The sequence below is a fragment of the Callithrix jacchus genome, chromosome X, assembly GCF_049354715.1.
Source record: "Callithrix jacchus isolate 240 chromosome X, calJac240_pri, whole genome shotgun sequence".
Lineage (NCBI taxonomy): Eukaryota > Metazoa > Chordata > Mammalia > Primates > Cebidae > Callithrix > Callithrix jacchus.
Genome location: NC_133524.1, coordinates 71,050,171 through 71,076,029, shown reverse-complemented (window position 1 = coordinate 71,076,029; position 25,859 = coordinate 71,050,171). Strand labels below are relative to the sequence as shown.

Sequence of the window (25,859 nt, the reverse complement as noted above, 5' to 3'; positions counted from 1 at the left end):
GCCAATCCTAAGCAAACAGAGCAAAGCCAGAAGCATCAGGTTTCCCAACTTCAAACTACATTACAGGGCTATGGTAAACAAAACAGCATGGTACTATTACAAAAACAGACATAGACCAATGGAACAGAATAGAGAGCCCAGAAATAATGATGTACACCTACAAACATCTGCTCTTTGACAAAGCTGACAAAAGCAAGCAACAGTGTGGGAATAATGGCTAGCTATATGCAGAAGACTGAAGCTAGACCCCTTTCCTACACCATATACAAATATTAACTCAGTGAATTAAAGATTTAAATGTAAAACCCAAAACTATAAAAACTCTGAAAGATAATCTAGGAAATACTCTTCTGGATATAGGACCTGGAAAAGACAATGATAAATATTCCAAAAGAAACTGCAACAAAAGAAAAAATTGAGAAATTGGATCTAATTAAACTAAAATGTTTCTGCACAGCCAAAGAAACCATCGATGAAGTAAATGATCTACAAAATGGGAAAAAATAATTTCCAAACTATGCATTCAACAAAGATGCATGTTTCTTCTATAATATAGAAGAAACAAATTTACAAGAAAGAACAAACTACTCCAATAAAAAGTGGGCAAAGGACATGAATACTTTTCAAAAGAAGACACACTTGTGGCTAAGCAACATATAAAAAATCAATATCACTAATCATTAGAGAAATAAAAATCAAAACCACAATGAGATACTATCTAATGCCAGTGAAAATAGCTATTATTAAAAAGTAAAAAAAAATAAGAGATGCTGTTCAGGTTGCAGAGTAAAGGAAATACTGCTGGTGGGAATGAAGAAAGTATAGAAAACCACCATAGAAAGTGGTGTGGTAATTCTTCACAGAGCTTAAAACAGAATTATTTTTTGTCTCAGCAATACCATGTCTGAGTAGATACACGAGAAAACATAAATTGTTCTACAATAAAGATACATGCACACGTATGCTTACTGCAGTATGGCAGACAATAGCAAGGATATGGAATCAACCTAACTGCCCATCAACAGTAAACTAGATAGAGAAAATGTGGTACATATACTCCATGGAATACTATGTAGCCATAAAAAATAAGATCATGTCCTTTGCAGTAACATGGATGAAGCTGAAGGAGGCCATTATCCAAAGCAAACTAACACAGGAATACAAAACCCAATACTGTATATTCTCACTTATAAGTGGGAGCTAAACAACAAGAACACAGGAACACACAAAGAAAATCAACAGACACAGAGGCCTACTTGGGGATGGAGGGTAGGAGAAGAAAACCAAAAAATACTTCTCAGGTACTCTGCTGATTACCTGGGTGATGAAATGATCTGTACAACACATCTCTGTGACATACATTAACCTATATGACAAACTGCACATGTACCCCTGAACCTAAAATAATTTTCTAAAAAGACGTCTTTAAAATTGGGAGAAAGGTTTTGTGGCATTTCTCCTTGCTCTCTCCCTGCCTTACCCCACCATATGTGGTAGCAATCTTGGTCTGAATGAGGTAGAAACTCAGGTCTCAATTCTCTCTTGAGCCAGAGAAAGAAGAGTAGGCATTATTTCCAATGGTCTAACCTGTCTGAAGATGACCTGAAGGACTGATCTCTGTTTCACCTACCTTGGCTTTCAGATGGGGAAAGCAGAAGACACTCCTCCTAAACATGTAGGGAGGCAACAGATATGTAGAAGACTAGGGGAAGAGATTACAGGTGAACACATAAAAATAGAGCAGATAAGTTTCCAAAGATGAGACTATTTGTGAAATTAAGACACTGAAACACAGTCATGCATATGAGGAATTGAGAAAGCTACACATAGGCCCAGGTAAGATGCATATTCAGAAAATACCTCAGAAAATCTTAGCTTTTTATCTCATTCCTAGACTAAGATCAAGCTCAGGTAATCTGTTAAAAACTGCCCCTGAACAGAGCCAGTCTGCAGATACTGGCAGATGTGGTTGTTTTTACAAATTCCCAATGTTCAACAATGACACCAAAATAACAGGACAAAAAAATAAACAAAAATGAAAAATACAAGAAGGCATAGCCCACTCCTAGGAACAAATAAACTGGCAGAAAACATTTATAAGAAAGCCCAGACATTGGACTTATGTGACAAAGACCTTAAAAGAGCTTTTGTAAATATTGTTAAAGAACTAAAAAAAAAACATAAATACAGAAATAAAGAAAATCAAGAAAATGGTAAATAAAACTGTAATTTTAAAAAAGAGATAGATGATGTAAAAAGAAACCAAACCCAATTCTGGAGCTGAAAAATACAGTAACTGAAATAGAAATTCAATAAAGGGAGCTGAAGAGCAGAGTTGAGCAGGCAGAAGAATCAACAAAGTAGAAGTTAGGACAACTGAAATTACTGAATCTAAAGAGAAGACAGAAAATGAAGAAAAATAAGCAATGACTACAGAACTTTTGAGTTACCATTAAGTGGACAAATATGTGTATTATGAGCTTCCAAAAAGAGACTTGGGATACAGTAATAGAAAACAGAAGAAACTATGGCTAAAACTTTCCCAAATTCAATGAACGATATATATTTACAAATGTAAGCTCAATGATGTCTAAGCATAATAAATCCAGAGAGATTAAGACACACTCAAACTATCAAAAGAAAAAGACCCCTCAAAAAAAATCTTAAAATCAGCAAAAAAAGTAACTCATCAGATACAAAGGATCCTCAATGAGATTTTTGCTGATTTCTCAGAGGAAACCTTGGAGGAAAGAAGTCAGTGAAGATATACTTACAGTATTCCAATAAAAACACCTGTTGACATAAAACTCTATATGCAGCAAAACTTTCCTTTAAAAAATAAAGAAAAAATTAAGACATTTTAAGATAAACAAAAGGTGAGGAAGCACATTACCATTAGATATACACTACAAAAAAAGCTAAACAATGCTAGAAAGTAACTCAATGCCAGAGGACAATGTAAAAATCTGTGGTAAAGGTAAACACATGCATATATATAAAAATATCATTATTATAAATTTGTAATATACTGCAATTTTTATTTCCATAAAACAAACCATAAACATATAAAATAACTGTAAGTCTACACTAGTGTGTATATTATACAATGTAATTTGTGACTTCAATAAGTGTCAGAGGAACAGATATGTATAGAAATGGAGATTTTGTATCTGATTTATGCTCAGTTGTTATTAATTTAAAGTGGACTCTTGTAAATTTTTGATGTCATATGTAACCTCCATGGTAACCACAGAGATAATATCTACAAAATAAACACAAAAGACAATTAGAAAGAAGTCAAAATATGTCATTACAAAGAAAAAAACCCAAACAACAAAAAACCCCAGAAAATGGTAGTGAGAGAAAACAATAAGGGACAAAACAGTTATTAGCCAGGCAGAAAACAAATAAATGGCAAAGTAAATTTTTACTTACTATAATTTTTTCATCTCTACATTGATTAAATTCTCTACTAAAATGTCAGAGATTGGGAGAGTGAATAAAAAGTGTTCTCAAATTGGTTAGCCTAAATAAAATGATTAAATTATTAGAAACACAAAAGCTACTAAGGTTGAATCAGGAATAAACAGAAAATCTAAATAGAACAATAACTAGTAAGATGATTTAATCAGAAATAAAAACCTCCCTCAATGAAAGACCTAGACAATATGACTTCATTGGTGAATTATTCCTAACATTTAAAGAAGAATTAACACCAATCCTTCTTAAATTCTTCCAACAATTAAAAGAACACTTCCTGATTCTCTGAGAATATTACTCATTTAACAAAGCTATTCAAACACACTATAAAGAAAGAAAACTGCAGTCTTACATCCCTTATCAATACTGATGAAAAATTCACAAAATACTAGCAAATCAAAAGCCAGTAGCATAACAACAGGATTATAAACCATGACTGAGTACAATATATACCTGCAATGAAAAAATGATTCATCATATGAAAGCCAGTATGATATACTACATTAACAGAATTAATGAAAACCACCACATGATTATTTACATTGATGCAAAACAAACATTTGAAAAATTAAAGAGTACCATCACCAAGATTGCAGAACAAGAGATTCCAGCTTTCATCCCCCTACAGATAACCTGGTTTTGGCAACCACCCATAGGTGAGAATACCTTTGTGGGAGCCAGAGTCTAAGATTTTAGCACTGTAATACAACAAAAAACCTGAAAGTGGACACATTAAAGAGGGTAAAAACTAAAGTTTCAATTTACCCATGTCATTTCTCCACCACAGAAATGGTACAGCTTGATGCTAAAAAGCCCCCCTCCTCAACCTGCAATTTATACCATGGAGAAAAGTTAGAATTAAGTGAGCTCTTGGTTTCCTCAGCATTGCAGGATATGGCTGAGGAGGCCCACTTCTATCTTTCTGCAACTTGAATACTGAGGAGATCTGTATGAATAAATTGCTTGGGGACAGCAAGAAGCTAAAAGAAGGGGAGAAAGAGCACAGCAACCTGTGTGCAGTTGAAAACAGTGGCTATAGATCCTGTTATCCTGCTTAGAGACTCCACCAAAAGGCCCACCCAAGAAATCTAAAGAATGACTTGCCTGAGTACCCCCCAACTAGCCACCATGAGCTGTGAGCAGTTAATGAACTTTTACAACTAGTGGATAATGCCCATACCTCCCTGAGCACAGCCTGCCTGACCTCCCACAGACAGTACATGAATTTCCATAGCAGGTACATATCTTAATAGCCGGCTTGACTCTTTTGGTTTGAGAGAAGGCATTCAACCTTGTTCATCCCTGGGCATTGCCATAGGGAAAAGAAACAGTAGGCTCATCACCATACCTGGCTTGACAGGAGAGTAAAGGCACACAATCCTAACATTTGCTTCCTAGAACAGAACAAGAAAAGCAGGGTGGGCACATTCACAGAAAAGGTCTGAGAAACCTTTGGAATCTCTTCCTAGGCTCACTGGTAAAGGTCTATCTCTCCTAAAGCTAAAGAGTAAAGACTGGAGGAGGTGAGTGTTCCTTCAATTGTAAAGACAGCAATATGTGGCCAAAAGAAAAATAAAAGATCAATGAAATATAATACTACAAAAAGAATAAAATAAAATTCCAGTGAAGACCTGAATAGAGAATCCACAAAAAGCTTAACAAAAATTGAAAATAATCATCTTAAGGATACTCATTAAGAAGAGAACCGGTGGCTCAAGCCTGTAATCCCAGCACTTTGGGAGGCTGATGTGGGTGGATCATGAGGTCAAGAGATTGAGACCATCCTGGTGAACATGGTGAAACCCCATCTTTACTAAAAATACAAAAAATTAGCTGGGCATTGTAGCGCATACCTGTAATCCCAGCTACTTAGGAGGCTGAGGCAGGAGAATTGCCTGAACCCAGGAGGCAAAGGTTGCAGTGAGCTGAGATCGCACCATTGCACTCCAGCCTGGGTAACAAGAGTGAAACTCCAAAAAAAAAAAAAAAAAAAAAAAGAAGGAACACAGATAATTACACAGGATCAGGAAAACAATACATGAACAAAATGAAAACTTTGAAAAAGCAATAGAAAATCTATTTTTTAAAACGCAGAAGTCATGGAGCTGAAAATCACAATGACTGAAAAGAAAAATTCAATAAAGACCAACAATAGCTGACTAAATCAAGCTGAAGAAGTATCGGCATCTTCAAAGACAGATCATTTGAAATTATCCAGTTACAGGAAGAAAAAGAAAAAATATGAGAAAGAGTAAAGAAAGCCAATGAGACTTGTTGGACAAAAGCAAGTGAACCAATATAAACATTCTGAGAGTGAAAGAAGGAATAGAGAAAGAACAGAAAGCTTATTTAAATAAATAATGATGGAAAATGTCCCAAATCTGGAAAAGGAAATGGACTTCCAGATGTATGAAGTTTAAAAAACTCCTAAAATGCTGAGCATCAAGAGGTCTTCACTAAGACACATTTAAATAAAATCATCAAAAGTAAAAAAACAGAGAAATTTTGAAAACATCAAGAGGAAAACAACTCATTCAAGGGAACATACCCAAGAGAGCTGTTCATTCACCATCACCCCAATAAGAAAATCAGCAGATTTCTCAGCAGAAACCTTGCAAGCCACAAGAGAGTGAGATCATGTATTCAAAGTACTGAAGGAAAAAACTGCCAATTAAGAACACTATATCTAGTAAAGCTGTCCTTTAGAAATGAAGGAGATAAAGACATTTACACACAAATGTGGGGGCGAGGGACATAAGTTCATCACCAGTAAATCCGCCTAGCAAGCAATGCTAAATGAGGTTCTTCAAGTTGAAATAAAAGAATGCTTATTAGGAACATAACAAATAAAACTATAAAACTGATAGTAAAGGCAAGCAAAGTCAAGATAGGAATAACGTAACAGTGCAATTGTGGTTAAAATCACTTTTATCTCTTTAATAAAAGTCAAAAGACAAAGTATTACAAACAACCATAGTTACAGTAATTTGTTAATGCATACATAACATAAAAATAAAAAAAAACCTCATGGTAACTTCCAAAGAATAAAAGCTACAGTAGACACACAAAAGATGAGAAAAAATATCAAAGCATATCACTACCCCCCCCCCAAAATCAACAAATAAAAAGGAGGACAGAAAAAAACTACAAACCAGTCAGGAAATACTTGTAAAAATAGCAATAACAAGTCCTTACCTATCAATAATGAATTTCAATGTCAATGAATTAAATCCTCCAATAGAAATATAAAGTGGCGGAATGCATTAACAAACAACACCCTACTATATGCTGCTCATGAGACACACACTAGGCTGAAAGTAAAGAATGGAAAAAGACAGTCCATGCAAATAGTAAACAAAAATAAAAGGGGTAATTATACTAGAAAAAATATTTTCAGCCATAATCTGTCACAAGAGACAATGAAGGACACTATAGAATAAAGTGGTCAATTTATCAAAAGGATATATATCAAGAAGATAATATAAATGCATATGCTCCCAAGTTCAGAGCACCTAAATATATATAAGCCACTTGCAACAATGGATAAATTATACAGACAGAAAATCAGTACAGAAAGAGTGGACTTAAGTGAGAATGTAGAACAAATAGACCTAACAGATATTCACAGAAATTCCATCCAAAAACAGCAAAATACACATCTCTCAATTGCATATGGAGGATTCTCCAGAATACAGCATAGGTTAGGCCAGAAAATAAGTCTTAAAAAACAACACAAAATTAAAATCATATCAAGTATATTTTCTTACCACCACTGCACAGAACAAGAAATAAGAGGATAAAAATGGAAAAACTCACAAATACGTAAAAATTAAGCAAGATCCTTCTTACAACAAATGGGTAAAAAACAAATCAAAAGAAAAATTATAAAACAAATCTCAAGAGGAACAAAAAAGGAAACAAAACACATCACAACTTATGAGATGCAACAAAAGCAGTTCTAAGAGGAAAGCTTATAGTTATTAATGCTTACATTGAAACAAAATCAAGTAAACAATCTTTTTGTTTTTTTGAGATGGAGTCTCATTCTGTCACCCAGGCTGGAGTGCAGTGGTGCAATCTTAGCTCATTGTAACTTCTGGTTCCTGAGTTCAAGTGATTCTTTTGCCTCAGTTTCCTGAGTACATGGAATCACAGGCATGTGCCACAACACCAAGCTAATTTGTTTTTCATTTTTAGCAGTGATAGGATTTCACCATGTTAGCGAGGCTGTGCTTGAACTCACAACCTCAGATGATCTGACCACCTAAGTCTCCTGAAGTGCTGGGATTACAGGTGTGAACCACTGCGCCCAGCCTAAACAAACTAATTTTACACCTCAAGTAAACAGCAAGAATAGAATAAAGCAAGTCCAAAGTTAGCTGAATAAAGGAAATAATAAAGACAGAAACATAAATAAATAAAATCGAATCTAGAAAAACAATTTAAAAGATCCAAAAACTATGAGGCTTTTTTGAAAAGATAAAGAAAATTGACAAACCTTTTGCTAGCTTAACCAAGAAAAAAGGAGAATACTCAAATAAATAAAATCATAAATGAAAGAAGAGCCATTACAACTGGTAACACAGAAATAAAAAAGGTCATAAGATACTATTATAAACAATTATATGTCAACAAATTGGATAGCCCAGAATAAATGGCTAACTTCCTAGAGAAATATAATATACCAAGAAACACCAAGACTAACTATGAAGAAACAGAAAATATGAGCAGAACAAAAAAAAGCAAGGAGAGAAAATCAGTACTCAAATATCTTTTAACAACAACAAAAAAGCACAGGATTAGATGTCTTCATGGGTAAATTCTACCAAGCACAGAAAAAATAGTTAATGCCAATCCTTCTCAAACTCTTCCAAAAAACTGAATAGGAGAAAATAATTCCAAATATATTCTACAATGCCAGCATTACCCTGATACCAAAGCTAGGCAAGGACGCAAGAGGAAATGAAAATTATAGGCCAATATCCCTGAAGCAAATAGATGCAAAAATCCTGAACACAAATATTAGCAAACCAAATTCAACAGCACATTGAAAGAATCATACATCATAATCATGAGAGATTTATCTCTGGAATGCAAGGCTGGGTCAACATACTCAAATCAATAAATGCAGCAAACAATACTAAGAGAATGAAGAATAAAAATCATAATCATCTCAATATGTACAGGAAGAACATTAACAAAATTTAACATCATTTCATATAAAAACTCTCAACATATTAGGTAAATAAAAATATACTCAATATAATAAAGGCCATGTATGACAAGCACCACAAGTAACATCATATGCAATGACAAAATGCTGAGGAATAAGAAAAAGATGTCTACTCTTGACACTTTTATTCAACTTAGTACTGGAAGTCATAGCCAGTGCAATTAGGCAATAAGCAAATAAATTAATTAAAATTAAAAGGCAACAAAATAAAAAAGAAAGTAAAATTTTGTTTGCTGATGAAATAAACCTATATGTAAAAAATCCTATGAAAACTCCACTGAAAAATTGCTGGCACTGAAAAACGAATTCAGAAAAGATTTGGATACAAAAACAACATACAAAAACAGTTGTGTTTCTATACAGTATAAACTATCCAAAAGAGGGATTAAACAAACAATTCAGTTTACAAAACTGACCAAGGAGGTGAAATATTTGTATAGTGAAGTATAAAACACTGATGAAAAAAACTGAAAAAGACAGACATACGAAGAGATATCTCATTCATAGACTAAAATAATTTATACTGCTAAAATGTCCATACTACCTAAAGCCACCTACAGACTCAATGCAATCCTATGAAAATTCCAAAGGCATTTTTTTTCAGAGAAATGAAAAAAAATTCCTAAAACTGACATGGAACAACAAAAGATCTTGGATAGCCAAAATAATCTTGAGAATAAAGAACAAAGTGAAAGGCCCTAATCTTCCTTATTTCAAACTATATTTCAAAGCCACAATAATCAAAACAGTATAAAGCTGGCATAACAGCAGACAAATACACCAACAGAGCCCAGAAATAAACTCATGCATATATGGCCACCTAATTGTTGAAAAAGGCAACAAGAATCACATTAGAGAAAAAATAATCTCGGACATACGGAGAAGATGGCGCTGTAGGACCAACTCAGGATTGAAGCTCCCAGTGAAAGCGCAGAGGGTGAGTGGATGCCACATTTCCAGACGGATCTTTATTGCCCACAGACCAGGAGATTCCCAGGTGGAGGAGCCCCATGGGTCGCCAGTGCGGCTGTTTAGGCCAGAGCGGCTGTTTCAGCTGGTGCGGCTGTTTCAACCAGTGTCGCAGCACAGCGGCTTTCCATACAAAATACACTGGTCTGGTTGCCCTGTTAAACTGGCAATTAGAGTTCTGGGAAGGCAGATTAGCACACTCATCTGATTAAACAGGACTGACACATCATAAAGCCAGGCCAGGAAATTCCGGGCAGCCATGCTGTTTCAGCCGGTGCAGTGGGTCACCACACAAGAAATCACACAAATCCCGGTGCCCTTTCAGCAGGCGACTGGAACCACTGGGAGAGAGTCAACCATTCAACCTATAAAGAAAAAAGGGCTCTGAGGCAGTAATCATAGTGATCAGGCTCGGCAGGTCCCACCCCCACAAAAACAAACAAAAAACTGTAATTGGAAATGCTCAAGGTTGAGACTTTTGCAGCAAGCACAGCTGAACCCAGGATGATAAAGCTCAGTTGGGGCGGGGTGCCCACCATTACCAAGCCACTCCACTCCTACGAAGGTAGTCTGCTATTGCTGATGCAACCTGCTGTTGCCAAGGAAACCCACCGTTACTGAGGCAACCCACCATGACAGAGAGTCCACCATTACAGATGCGGGCCACCATCACCATGGCAGTTCTAACCATACCCATATAAACAAAACTGCAGGGAAATACACACAGCAGCACGGCAAAGCCCACAGCAGTAGGGTGGAGCCCATGGCAGCAGGGTGGAACCCAGAGCAGCTCAGCGAAACCTCTGCAAGCAGGCAGTGACAAGGTTGCCTCCTTGCTGGGTAGGACAGTGAAATGGATACTCATAAATAAAGCCCTAACTCCCTGGGATAGAGCACCTCAGGAAAAAAAGGGGTTTTATGAGTTCTGCTGCAGCAGCCTTAAACATACCTCTCTAGCAGCTTTGAATGAACAACAAAGCTCACAGATCAACACTTGAGCTCCTGTAAAGTACAGACTGTCTCCTCAAGCAGCTCCCTAGCCCCTGTATATCCAAAGTCACCTCACAAAGGAATGATCAGACTGGTATTTGGTGGGCATCATTCTGGGACAAAGACAGCAGAAGAAGAAACTGGTAGCAACCCTTACTGTTCTGCAGCTGCTGCAAATGACCCCCAGGCAAGCAGGGCCTGGAGTGGACCTCAGCAGTCCTACAGCAGAGGGGCCAGACTGTTAGAAGAAAAACTAAGAAACAGGAATAACTTTACCATCAACAATCTGGACGTCCACTCAGAGACCCAATTGGAAAATCAACAACTACACAGACGACAGGTGAATAAATCCACAAATATGGGAAGAAACCAGCACAGAAAGGAAGAAAACACCCGCAACCAGAACACCTCGCCTCCTACAAGGGATCACAACTCCCACCAGCAAGAAAACAAAGCTGGAAGAAGAATGAGTATGATGAAATGACAGAAAACTTCAGAAGGTAGGTAATACAAAACTTCAGTGAGCTAAAAGAACATGTTCTAACTCAATGCAAAAAAATTAAGAACCTTGAATAAAGATTTGAAGAAATGATAACGAGAATGGACATCTTAGAGAGGAATATGAGGGACTTGATGAAGCTGAAAAACAACATGAGAACTTTGTGAAGCATGCACAAGTCTCAACAGCCAAATTGACCAAGCAGAAGAAAGGATATCAGAGGTCGAAAATCAACTCAGTGAAATCAAATGAGAAAACAAGATTAGAGAAAAAAGTGCAAAGAAAAAATGAACAAAGTCTCCAAGAAATGTGGGACTATGTGAAGAGACCTAATCTTCATTTGATAGGTGTACCTGAATGTGACGAAGTGAATGAATCCAAGCTGGAAAATACTCTTCAGAATATTATCCAGGAAAACGTCCCCAACCTAGAAAGAAAAGAGCAATGCCAAGGCACATAATCGTCAGATTCACCAGGGTTGAAATGAAAAAGAAAATGCTAAGGAAAGCCAGAGAGAAAAATCGGGTCACCTACAAAGGGAAGCCCATCAGACTCACAGCAGGTCTCTCAGCAGAAACCCTACAAGTAAGAAGAAAGTGGGGGCCAATATTCAACATCCTTAAAGAAAAAAACTTTCAACCAAGAATTTCATATCCAGCCAAACTAAGCTTCATAAGTGAAGGAAAAATAAAACCCTTTGAAACAAGCAAGTACTCTAAAATTCTGTCACCACCAGGCCTGCTTTACAAGAGCTCCTGAAAGAGGCACTACACATAGAAAGGAACAACCAGTACCAGCCATTCCAAAATCATATCAAATGCTAAAGAGCATCAACAAAATGAAGAATCTGCATGAATTAACAGGCAAAACATCCAGCTAGCATCAAAATGGCAGCATGAAATTCACACATAACAATATTGACCCTAAATATAAATGGGCTAAAATCACCAATCAAAAGACACAGACTGACGAATTGGATAAAAAGCCAAAACAAATCAGTGTGCTGTATCCAGGAAACCCATCTCACATGCAAGAATACACAAAGGCTCAAAATAAAGGCATGGAGAAAGATTTACCAAGGAAATGGAGAGAAAAAAAAAGCAGGAGTTGCAATTCTCATCTCTAATAGATTAGACATTAAAGCAACAAAGATCGAAAGAGACAAAGAAGGTCATTACATAATGGTAAAAGGATTGATACAACCAGAAGAGCTAACGATCCTAAATATATATGGACCCAATACAGGAGCACCCAGATATATAAGGCAAGCTCTTAATGACTTACAAAGAGACTTAGACTCCCACACAATAATAGTGGGAGACTTTAACACTCCACTGTCAATATTAGACAGATCAACCAGACAGAAAATTAACAAGGATATCCAGGACTTGAACTCAGACCTAAAACAAGCAAACCTGATAGACATTTACAGAACTCTCCACCCCAAATCCTCAGAATATACATTCTTCTCAGCACCACATCACACCTACTCCAAAATTGACCACATAATTGGAAGTAAAGTACTCCTCAGCAAATGCAAAACAACTGAAATCATAACAAACAGTCTCTCAGTCCATAGTGCAATCAAGTTAGAACTCAGAATTAGAAACTAACTCAGAACTGCACACCTTCATAAAAACAGAAAAACTGGCTCTTGAATGGATAAACAATGAAATGAAGGCAGAAATAAGGAAGTTCTTCGAAACCAATGAGAATGAAGACACAACATACTAGAATCTCTGGAACACATTTAAAGCATTCTCCAGAGGAAGATATATAGCAATAAGTGCCCACATGAGAAGAATGGAGAAATCCAGAATTGACACCCTATCATCAAAATTGAAAGAGCTAGAGGAGCAACATCGAAAAAGCTCAAATGAAAGAAAAAAACGAAAAACTCAAAACCTAGCAGAATACGAGAAATAATTAAGATCAGAGCAGAACTGAAGGAGATAGAGACACAAAAAACCCTTCAAAAAATCAATAAATCCAAGAGCTGGTTTTTTGAAATAATCAATAAAATAGACCACTAGCCAGCTTAATAAAAAAGAAAAGAGAGAATAAGTAAACAGGTGCAATAAAAAATGATAAAAGGGAAGTCAATACAGATTCCACAGAAATTCAAACCATCATCAGAGAATATTGAAAACAACTCTATGCACATAAACTAGTAAACCTGGAAGAAATGGAAAGATTCCTGGAAACTTGTGTCCTCCCAAGCCTAAACCATGAAGAAGTTGAAACTATGAATACACCAACAACAAGGTCTGAAGTTGAGGCAGCAATTAAGAGCCTACCACTCAAAAAAAAGCCCAGGTCCAGATGGGTTCACAGCCAAATTCTACCAAACACACAAAGAGGAACTGTTACCACTCCTTCTGAAACTATTCCAAATAATCCAGTAAGAGGGAACCCTTCCCAAATCATTTTCGAGACCAACATCATCCTGATACCAAAACCTGGCAGAGACTCAACAGGAAAGGAGAACTTCAGGCCAATATCCATGATGAACATAGACGCAAAAATCTTCAATAAAACACTGGCAAGCCGATTGCAACAGCACATCGAAAAGCTTATCCACCATGATCAAATAGGATTCATCCCGGGGATGCAAGGCTGGTTCAACATATGCAAGTCTATAAACATAATTCATCACATAACCAGAACCGAAAACAAAAACCACATGATTATCTCAATTGACGCAGAGGAGGTCTTTGACAAAATTCAACAGCCCTTTATGCTAAAAACCCTCAATACACTCGGTATTGATGGAACGTATCTCAAAATAATAAAAGCTATTTATGACAAACCAACAGCCAATATCATACTGAATGGGCAAAAACTGGAAGCATTCCCTTTGAAATCCAGCACTAGACAAGAATGCCCTCTCGGCCGGGCGCGGTGGCTCAAGCCTGTAATCCCAGCACCTTGGGAGGCTGAGGCGGGTGGATCACGAGGTCGAGAGATCGAGACCAACCTGGTCAACATGGTGAAACCCCGTCTCTACTAAAATACAAAAAATTAGCTGGGCCTGGTGGCACGTGCCTGTAATCCTGGCTACTCAGGAGGCTGAGGCAGGAGAATTGCCTGAACCCAGGAGGCGAAGGTTGCAGTGAGCCGAGATCACGCCATTGCACTACAGCCTGGGTAACAGGAGTAAAACTGTTTCAAAAAAAAAAAAAAAGAATGCCCTCTCTCACCACTCCTATTCAGTATAGTACTGGAAGTTCTAGTCAGAGCAATCAGGCAAGAAAAAAAAAAATAAATGGTATTCAAATAGGAAAGGGGAAACCAACTTGTCTCTATTTGCAGATGACATGGTAGTATATCTAGAAGACCCCATTTTCTCAGCCCAAAAACTCCTGAAACTGATAAGCAACTTCAGCAAAGTCTCAGGATACAAAATCAATGTGCAAAAATCACAAGCATTCCTATACACCAATAACCATCTTAAAGAGAGCCAAATCAAGAACAAACTGCCATTCACAATTGCTATAAAGAGAATAAAATACCTAGGAATACAACTAACAAGGAATGTAAAGGACCTTTTCAAAAAGAATTACAAACCACTGCTGAACGAAATAAGAGAGGACACAAACAGATAAAGAAACTTTAAATGTTCATGGTTAGGAAGAATCAATAGCGTGAAAATGGCCATACTGCCCAAAATAATTTACAGATTTAATGCTATCACCAACAAGCTACCAATGACCTTCTTCACAGAACTGGAAAAAAACACCTTAAATTTCATATGGAAGCAAAAGAGAGCCCGCATAGCCAAGTCAATTCGAAGCAAAAAGAACACAGCGAGAGGCATCACAGTATCGGACTTCAAACTATACTACAAGGCTACAGTAATCAAAACAGCATGGTACTGGTACCAAAACAGAGATATAGACCAATGGAACAAAACAGAGGCATGGGAGGCAACACAACATATCTACAACCATACAATCTTTGATAAACCTGACAAAAACTAGCAATGGGGAAAGGATTCCCTGTTTAATAAATGGTGTTGGGAAAACTGGCTAGCCATGTGCAGAAAGCAGAAACTGGACCCCATCCTGACACCTTACACTAAAATTAACTCCAGATGGATTAAAGACTTAAACATAAGACCTAACACTATGAAAACCCTAGCAGAAAATCCAGGCAAAACCATTCAGGACATAGGAGTAGGCAAGGACTTCATGACCAAAACACCAAAAGCTTTGGCAAGAAAAGCCAAAATAGACCAGTGGGACCTAATCAAACTCTACAGCTTCTGCATGGCATAAGAAACAGCCACTAGAGTGAATTGGCAACCAACAGAATGGGAAAATTTTGCAGTTTACCCATCTGACAAAGGGCTGATATCCAGAATTTACAAAGAACTAAAACAGATTTACAAGAAAAAAACAAACAAGCCCATTCAAAAATGGGCAAAGGATATGAACAGACACTTTACAAAAGAAGACATACACGAGGCCAACACAAATATGGAAAAATGTTCATCATCACTGGTCATCAGAGAAATGCAAATCAAAACTACATTAAGATACCATCTCATGCCAGTTAGAGTGGCAATCATTAAAAAATCTGGAGACAACGGATGCTGGAGAGGATGTGGAGATATAGGAACACTTTTACCCTGCTGGTGGGAGTGTAAATTAGTTCAACCATTGTGGAAGACAGTGTGGCGATTCCTCAAGGACCTAGAAATTGAAATTCCATTTGACCCAGCAATCCCATTACTGGGTATATATCCAAAGGACTATAAATTGTTCTACTATAAGAACACATGCACACGAATGTTCACTGCAGCATTGTTTATAATAGCAAAGACCTGGAACCAATCCAAATGCCCATCGATGATAGACTGGATTGGGAAAATGTGGCACATATACACCATAGAATATTACACAGCAATCAAAAACGATGAGTTTGTGTCATTTGTAGGGACATGGATGAATCTGGAGAACATCATTCTCAGCAAACTGACACAAGAGCAGAAAATCAAATACTGCATGTTCTCACTCATAGATGGGTGATAAACAATGAGAACACATGGACACAGGGAGGGGAGCACTACACACTGGGGTCTATTGAAGGGAATAGGGGAGGGACAGCGGGGGGGAGTTGGGGAGAGATAGCATGGGGAGAAATGTCAATATATAGGTGAAGGGGAGGAAGGCAGCTAATCACACTGCCACGTGTGCACCTATGCAACTATCTTGCATGTTCTTCACATGTACCCCAAAACCTAAAATGCAATAAAAAAAGGATAATCTTTCCAATAAATGGTGTTGGCGAACTGCAAGTCCATTTGCAAAAAAGTGACACTGGATCCTGTCTTACACCATACAAAAAATAAATAAAAATAAATTAAGCATTTAAACATGACTTAAAATGTAAAACTCCTAAAAGAAAACAGGGAATAAGCCCACTGACATTGCTACTGACAATGACTTTTGAGTTGTGATTTTTTTTTTTTTTAGACAGAGTCTTTCTTTGTTGTTAGGTGCCAGGCTGGAGTGCAGCGGCACAATCTCGGTTCACTGCAATATCTGCTTCCAGGGTTCAAGCAATTCTGCTGCCTCAGCCTCCCAAATAGCTGGGAATAGAGGCGTGTACCACCACGCCCAGCTAATTATTGTATTTTTAGTAGAGACGGGGTTTCACCAAGCTGGCCAGGATGGTCTCGATCTCTTGACCTCATGGTCCACCTGACTCAGCTTCTCAAAGTGTTGGGATTACAGGTGTGAGCCACTGCACCAGGTCGAGATGTGATTTTTAAAAAGCATAGACAACAAATGCAACAATAAGACAAACAACATCAAACTAAAAAGCTTTTGCATAGCCAAGGATACAATCAACAAAAAGGCAATCTATGGAATGTGAGAACATACATGCCAACAATATATCTGATATGAGGTTAACATTCAAAATATATAACAACCTCTTAAAAGAGAAATAACTGGATAAAAAAAAATCCTGATTAAAAATTGAGCAAAAGATCTCAAAACGCATTTTTCCAAAAAAGACAAATTAATGGCGAACAAGTATATGAAGAGGTGCTCAACATCACTGATCGTCACAGAATACAAATCAAAACCAAATGCATATCACATAAAACCTATTAGGATACATATTATTTTTCAAAAAAGATAACAAATGTGCGCAAGAAAATATAGCAAAGAGAATCTTGTACTCTAATGGTGGTAATATAGGCTAGTAGAGTCAATAGGTAGGAGAGTATGGAGTTTCCTCAAAAATAAAAAATAGATTGGGAGCAAAATGGCACAATAGAAGGCTCCACCTATCACCCCCACCCCTGCAAGGATATTGAGTTAACAACTATCTATACAGAAATAACACCATAAGAACCCAAAATTAGGTGAGGACTCAGTACCTCGTTTTAACTTCATATCACTAGAAGAGGCAGTTAAGAGATTAAAAAAAAAAAACAAAAAACAAAAAACAACACCCTGGAATCATAGAAGCCATGCCACCCCCAATTCTGGCAGCAGTGGTGTGGTGTAGAGAGCATCTCTACATGCTGGAGGAGAAAGAACACAGCAAGTGTGAGGCACTGAACAAAATGTTACCCTGCTAGAGCAGAAAGAAAAACTAGACTAAACTCAGCTGATGCCCACCCGCCCACTCATGGAGGGAGCATTTAAACCAACCCTAGCCAGACGGGAATCGAAGATGCCAGCATTCGTAACTTCAATTCCTACAAACCTTGCCACAAAAAGCTACAGCCCTCTATGTCTCCAAGTAAATTTGAAAGGTGACCTAGCCCATAAGGACTGCAACTTTTAGGTGAGTCCTAGTGCTGAAGTAGTCCAAGAAACAGTGGACTGGGGGCATACGACATACTGAGATGCCAGTTGGAGCAGTCAAGGAAGTGCTGGCATTATGATAGCCCTAAACTCAGGCTGCACAGCTCTTGACTCCAAAAGAGACCCCTTCCTTCAAATTGAGAGCAAAGGGAAGAGTGGGAAAATCATTGTCTTCCATCTTGGATACCATCCTAGCCACAGCAGAACAGGGCACCAGACAGTTGTGATGCTCTCATTCCAGGACCTAGCTCCTAGACATTTCTAGACCCACCCTGGGCCAGAAGGAAACCCATTACTTTGAAGGAAATGACCAAGTCCTGGCAGCATTTATCACCTGCTGACTGAAGAGCTCTTGAACTCTAAATAACCAGCAGCAATACCTAGGTAGTACATCGAGGGCCATGGGTGAGCCTCTGAGACTTGCTGGCTTCAGGTGAGACTCAGAACATTACCAGCCATGGCTACAGGGCAAAACTCCTGTCTAATTAAAGTAGAGAACAAAGTAAAGAAGACTTTGTATTGCATCTTAGGTACCAGCATGACCACAGCAGGGCAGAGCACCAAGCTGGCTCTTGGGGTCTCTGATTTCAAGAATTGACTCTTGGACAGCATTTATGGACCTACCATGGGCCTGAGGAGAGCACACTACCTTGAAGTGTGATTTGCAGGCAAGGCAGCTTTCACCACAAGCTTACGTAAGAGTCCTTGGGGCAGAAGAAAACATTGGCTGGTTCTCTGGTAGAATTCATCATAACATGGGGTGGCAGTGGCTATGGGATCAAACTCCTCTGTCTTTGGAAAGAGAAGAATAGAAAAGGCTGGGTCTTATGGTTTGAGTGCCAACTCAGCCACAATACCAGAGAATACTAGATAGGCTTCTAAGGTTTTTAACTCTAGTCCCTGACTCTAGGACAGCACCTCTGGACTCATCCAAGGACTAGGTGATCCTGCCATACTGAAAAGAAGGATATAGGCAAGGCTGAATTTGCCACCTGATTGTAGAGCTCCAGGGCCTAAAGTGAACAGAGGCAGTAGCCAGCAAGTGGTTACAGAAGGCCTTAAGCTAGACCCAGTGCGGTGATGGCTTCAAGTCTAACCAAGCACAGTCATAGTGATGGTGGCCACAAGGGTGCTTCTATCACTCCACTCCCAGCTTTATGTGGCTCAGAACAGAGAGAGAAAGACTCTGTTTTTTGGAAGGTAAATTAAAGAAAGAAAATAAGAATCTCTGATAATCCAGAGAATTCTTCCAGATCTTGTCCAAGACCAATGAGGAGGTACCTCTATGAGTCTGCAAGAACCACAGGGTTAGTAGGCTTGGGATGCCCTCTATGCAGATACAATTTAGATCACAACACCTAAGCCCTTTAAAATATCTGAAAAACCTTCCCAAGAGAGATGGGTACAAATAATCCCAGACAGTTAAGACTACAATAAATACTGAACTCTTAAATGGACAGAGACTGAAAAACATCTACTAGCATCAACAGCATCCAGGAAAACATGACCTCACCAAATGAAAGAAATAAGGCACTAGGAGTCAATCCTGGAGTAACAGAGAAATCTGATCCTTCAAACAGACATTTAAAAATAGCTGTGTTGAGGAAACTTAAAGAAATTCAAGATACCATAAATAAAGAATTCAGAATTCTATCGGATAAATTTAATAAAGAGATTGAAAGTTTTTAAAAAAAATCTAGAACAAATTCTAAAGCCGAAAAAAACAATTGGCATACTGAAGAATTCCTGAGCCTTTCAACAGAAGAACTGATCAAGAAAAAGAAAGAACTAGCTTCTTGAAGAAAGGCTATGCAAAAATGCAGTCAGTGGAGAAAAATGAAAATAAAAAACTGTAAAGCATGCCAATAGAAAATAGCATCAGTAACAGAGAAGTTCCCTGACTTGGAGGAAGATATGAATATCCAAGTACAAAAAAGTTATAGAAAAACAAGCAGATTTATCCCAATAAAGACTACCTCAAAAAATTTAATAATCATACTCCAAAAGGTAAATAATACAGAAAGAGTCTTTTAAAAGCAGTAAGACAGCAGAAACAATGTACAATGGAACTCTGGCTGTTCTGCTATGGAGTAGGCATTCTTTTATTTCTTTACTTTCTTAATAAACTTGCTTTTACTTTATGGATTTACCTCAAAATCTTTCTCATGCAAGATCCAAGAACCTTCTCTTAGGGTCTGGATCGGGTTCCCTTTCCAGGAACATATTCCTGACAAACCATGAACGGATGATACTGAGGAGACCCCTGATCCAAGGGAAACAAATTGCAGCAACAATTGACCAACTTTGGGTAAGTGGTGAGGCACCCCATAAAGAATGGGATTGGGTTAGAGGCCCAATTCAGGGGAGTTAGTGTTTCTTAAGACTGAAAAAGTTAAAGGCCCCTCCTAAAAGGCAAGGACACTTGACCAAATTTAAATTTGAGGCCCAACTTATGGTTACAGACCTTCCTAAGATTTAGAGGGTTAGAATACCCTCTCAATAAAATCCCTGTTGGCTAAAAAATGGATTTGGCAGTATGAATGTTAACTGCCATTTTCTTTGGATTAATCTGCTTTGCACTATGCTGATGGCTATGGGTGACAGAATCTGGCACGTACAGGATTGTGGGACATGAGGATTTTTTTTTTTCCTAAAGGGGAAAACTTGAAAGCTAATGGTACTGCTGGAGATGATCCCTTTGTGACCCACAAACGGTTGCCTGAACTTTTATATGTTGCTGCAATGGGTGGGTCTTTCTCCAGCCTCCCTGAGCTCTTCACCTTACCCACCTTGCAACAGGCAATGCTTTTCTCTCTCTCCTTTCCTTTTTTTATATTTTCTGTTACTTAAGGTGACCATCTTACCCAGAGGACTACATGGTGAAACTCCTTTAATCCACTTTCAATAAATTTAAAATGACAGAGCCCATCAGGGAGCAAGTATGAGCCTTGCCAGTTTGATACTGGTATGGTTTGTCACATTTATCTTTGCTACATATTGGTATGCTGAATGGAAAATATTAATTTAGGTCCCCCATGCAGCCAGTTGGGTGGCCACTTGCAAAACTGAGAGGCTTTTGCCTGTGGTTCCATGAAACAGAAAAAAAAATTCTTTTGTGTTGTGGCTTGGACCCAAGGGCTTTGAGGCAGCAAACAAAGTCACTAGGGCTGCTTAGGGAAAGAGAACCCAGAAATCTGACATGCTAGCAAAAAGGTATATGGATTTCTTACTGGTCAGACTACTCTCCTCTTTCTCTATATGCAAACTGGTTGGATGAATGGTAAAAATCACTGTTTAACTTCTCTGCAAAGTTTTAATTAATGGGAAAAAAAATTTGTGAGGCTAGTCTTAAGCTATAGCACACCTGGTATGCTTTGTGTGTCTTTCTGTATAGTAGTCATAAAGAGGAATGCCTTAGGATAGGACATAAGATTAGGATCTCAGTTACAAACAGCTGCAGGGCCCTGAAATGACAACAAGAAACCTGGCTGAAGTTTCCTTCTCATCTTGTTTTATATCCTTAAGAGCTTGAAATTTTAACCATGTGGTAGTACTCTCTTGGTCTCCACTATCCAAGGAAGAGGAATTTGGGGGTTCATGTTGTAGCCCTAAAAATTATATCAAGCAGTTTAAAAAAGCCTATGCAAGCTCAAAATGGACTACTCTAGGCTCCTTCTGGAAAGAGCAATGGAACTGTCCAATGCCGTAGTGTAGTAGATAAGGCTTATTAGTTTCATCTGGGAAGTTACTTCTGGTAAAGTTCAAAAGCCAGAAATATTAGACTTTGGCCTGGCTAATGTCAGGCAAAAAGATATTTAAAAGAATTTTTTTTTCTTTAAATCGCACTATGGTTAAAAGTCAGGTTAATTAAAATCATATAAATGCCTCTAAAAATCTAAGGCTCTATTCTGTTTTGCATTATGTTATCTGACAGTTTTGACTTTCAGTGGCGTCACATTATGAAAGAACTTTGGTGTGTAATAACTAGGTAGAAAATATACTTTTTGAAATAGCTAACAGCAGTTACAGAGGAATACATGGTTCTTTGCATGTTTGGATCAGAGGAGCATCCTGCCTAGAAAGCATGGAAATGTCTCCACACCACCTGAGAGATAAGACTCTCATGGGGGAATGGACTGATTCCCTATTTTTGAAGATCCATTATCTGATATAAAAGAGACTCTTGATTTTGGGGGATTTGTTTTGCCTTCCAGCTGTGCCTGCTTATTAGGCCCTAGTAATTGCATGCTTTAAAGAGAAACTGTAAAACTGGCAAATAAAAACCCTTACAACTATGGGATTTTCCTCTGTTTGTGTATTTATATGTACTGTGTGTGATGTTTATATATTAAATGGCTTTAAAAATAGTGAAAGCTTAAATAAAATATTTTGTCAGAAAAGAAAAAGTATAATACCTTTTAGGTCATGTGACTTAAGCAATCTTGGAAAAATAAAAACAGTTTTATAGGCAAGGTATGTAAGAAAAGTGAAATGTATTTTTGGTAAAAGTTCATAAAAAGTTATGAGAATATCAATTTTTATTTGCCTATCTTAGAAAGGTAAAATATTGTTTTAAGTTAAAAAGGACAAAGCTGAAGGGTTAAGCAAGTTGTGGGAGGTTTGCGGAAAAAAATCAACCTTGTAAAAAAAAATTCTATGTGTGTAAGTTCAAAATTAAAAGATGAAGCAATATTTACCAAGAAAATGGAAAGCAAAATAATAATAATAATAATAATAAACAACAAAAAAAATAAAAAAAAACCAAAAAGCAGGGGTTGCAATACTAGTCTGATAAAACAACTTTAAACCAAAAAAGATTATAAAAAGACAATGAAGAGCATTACACAATGGTAAAAAGATAAATGTTAAATAAAATAGTTAGCTCTTATTAGAAGAGCTAACTATCCTGTATATAAATGCACCCAATACAGGAGGACCAGGATTCATAAAGTAAGTTCTTAGAGACCTACAAAGGGATTTAGACTCTCATGCAATAATAGTAGAAGACTTTAACACCCCACTGTCAATATTAGATCAATGAGATAGAAAATTAACAAGAACCTTCAAAACTCGAACACAGCTCTGGATCAAGTGGACCTAAAGACATTTACAGAACTCTCCACCCCAAATTAACAAAACATACATTCTTCTCAGCACCACATCACATATATTCTAAACGTGACCACATAATTGAAAGTAAAACACTCCTCAGCAAATTCAAAAGAATGGAAATCACAATAGTCTGTTAGACAACTGTGCAGTCAAATTAGAAATCAGGATTAACAAATTCACTCACAACTGTAAAACTTCATGGAAAGTGAACAACTTGCTCCTCAATGACTACTGGGTAAATATCAAAATTAAGGCAGAAATAAATAAGTTCTTTGGAACCAATGGGTACAAACACACAACATATCAGAATCTCTGAAACACAGTTAAGCAGTGTTTAGAGGGAAATTTATAGCACTAAATGTCCACAAAAAAAAACGAGAGAAATCTAAAATTGACACCCTAATATAAAAACAAAAAAGAGAGAGGAGCAAGAGCAAACAAATTCAAAAGCTAGCAGAAGACAGAAAATAACTAAGATCAGAAAAGAACTGAAGGAGACAGAGACACAAGAAAACCCTTTAAAAATCAATGAATCCAGGAGCTGGATTTTTTTTATTGCATTTTAGGTTTTGGGGTACATGTGAATATGCAAGATTGTTGCATAGGTACACATGTGGCAGTGTGGTTTTCTGCCTTCCTCCCCATTACCTATATCCGGCATTTCTCCCCATGCTCTCTCTCCCCAACTCCCCACCCCCTGCTGTCCCTCCCCTATTTCCCCTGAACAGACCTCAGTGTATTGTGCTCCCCTCCCTTTGTCCATGTGTTCTCATTGTTCAACACCCACCTATGAGTGAAAACATTTTGACTTTCTGCTCTTGTGTCAGTTTGTTGAGAATGATGGTTTCCAGGTTCATCCATGTCCCTATAAAAAACACGAACTCTTCGTTTTTGATGGCTGCATAATATTCCAGTGTATATGTGCTGCATTTGGGTTTTTGAAAAGATTAACAAAATAGACTGCTAGCCAGACAAAGAAGAAAAGAGAGAGAGGAAACAAACAGACACAATAAAAACTGATGAAGGGGATATCACCACTGGTCCCACAGAAATATAAACTACCACCAGAGAATACTATAAACACCTCTACTCAAATAAACAAGAAAATCTAGAAGAAATGGATAAATTCCTGGACACATACACCCTCCCAAGTCTACACCAGAAAGAAGCTGAATCCCTGAATAGACCAATAAATAAGAAGTTCTAAAACTGAGTCAGTAATTAATAGCCTACCAACCAGGAAGAAAACCCATAGCCAGACAAATTCACAGCTGAATTCTACCAGAGGTACAAAGAGAAGCTAGTACCATTCCTTCAGAAACTATTACAAACAATAAAAAAAGACAAACCCCTCCCTAACTGATTTTATGAAGACAGATTATCCTGATACCAAAACCTGGCAGAGACAAAACAACAAAAAATTCAGGCCACTATCCCTAATAAACATTTTTGTGATACTCCTCAATACTGGCGAACCAAATCCAGTAGCACAGCAAAAAGCTTATCCACCATGATCAAGTAGGCTTCATCACCGGGATGCAAGGCTGATTCAACATATGCAAATAAATAAACATAATCCATCACATAAACAGAACCAATGACAAAACCACATGATTATCTCAACAGATAAGAAAAGGCCTTGGATAAAATTCAACACCCTTTCATGCTAAAAACTCTCAAAACTAGGTATTAATGGAATGTATCTCAAAATAATTAGAGCTATATATGACAAACCCACAGCCAATATCATACTGAATGGGTAAAAGCATTCCCTTTGAAAAACAGCACAAGAAACGGATGTCTTTCTCACAACTCTTACTCAACATAGTATTGAAAGTTTTGGCCAGGAAACTTTCAGGCAAGAGAAAGAAATAAGTGTATTCAAATTAAGAGTGGAAGTCAAATTGTCTCTGCAGATGACATGATTGTGTATTTAGAAAACCTCATTGCTTCAGCTCAAAATCTTCTTAAGCTGATAAGCAACATTAGCAAAGTCTCAGGATACAAAATCAATGTGCGAAAATCACAAGCACTCCTATACACCAATAATAAACAGAGAGCCAAATTATGAGTGAATTCCCATTCGCAATTGCTATAGAGAGAATAAAACACCTAGATATGCAACTTACAAGGGATGTGAAGAAACTCTTCAAGGAGTTCTACAAACCAGGGCTCAAGTAAATAAAAGAGGATACAAAAGAATAGAAAAACATTCCATGCTCATAAATAGGAAGAATCGATATCATGAAAATGGCCATATTGGCCAAAGGAATTTATAGATTCAATGCTATCCTCATCAAGTTGCCATTGACTTTCTTCACAGAATTAGAAAAAAAAGACTACTTTAAGTTTCATATGGAACCAAAAAAGAGCCTGTGTAGCCAAGAAAATCCTATGCAAAAAAAACAAGGCAGGAGGCAACACACTGCTTGACTTCAAACTACAGTATAAGGCTACAGTAACCGAAACAGCATGGTGTTGGTACCAAAAAAAATATATAGACTAATGAAAGAACAAAGGCCTCAGAAATAATGCTGCACATCTAAAACCATCTGATCTTTGACAAACCCGACAAAAAGAAGCAATGGGGAAAGGATTCCCTATTTAATAGATGGTGTTGGGAAAACTGGCTAGCCATATGCAAAAAAACTGAAACTGGACTCCTTCCTTACACCTTATATAAAAATTAACTCAAGATGTATTAAAGACTTAAACGTAAGACCTAAAACCATAAAAACCCTATAAGAAAACC

At 37.5% G+C, this 25,859-nt stretch overlaps 1 protein-coding gene across 8 annotated transcripts in view; it reads right to left on the bottom strand.

Annotated features, from left to right (window-relative positions):
* CHIC1 (cysteine rich hydrophobic domain 1) overlaps positions 1–25,859 on the bottom strand; it is a 284,937-nt gene that overhangs the window by 162,292 nt on the left and 96,786 nt on the right. For 3 of the 8 annotated variants that reach the window (XR_008478988.2, XR_013531805.1, XM_035289461.3), the window contains exon 4: positions 2,775–2,829. The exons of 4 other annotated variants lie outside the window; for them this stretch is intronic. Coding sequence is in view for 2 of the 4 variants with exons in the window: in XM_035289461.3 (XP_035145352.1) it covers positions 2,775–2,829 (55 nt within the window). In the remaining 2 variants the exon portion in view is untranslated. Of the gene's footprint in view, positions 1–2,774; positions 2,830–9,914; positions 10,048–25,859 lie in introns of those variants that run through there. One more of the 8 variants, XM_054251362.2, reaches the window with a different exon arrangement.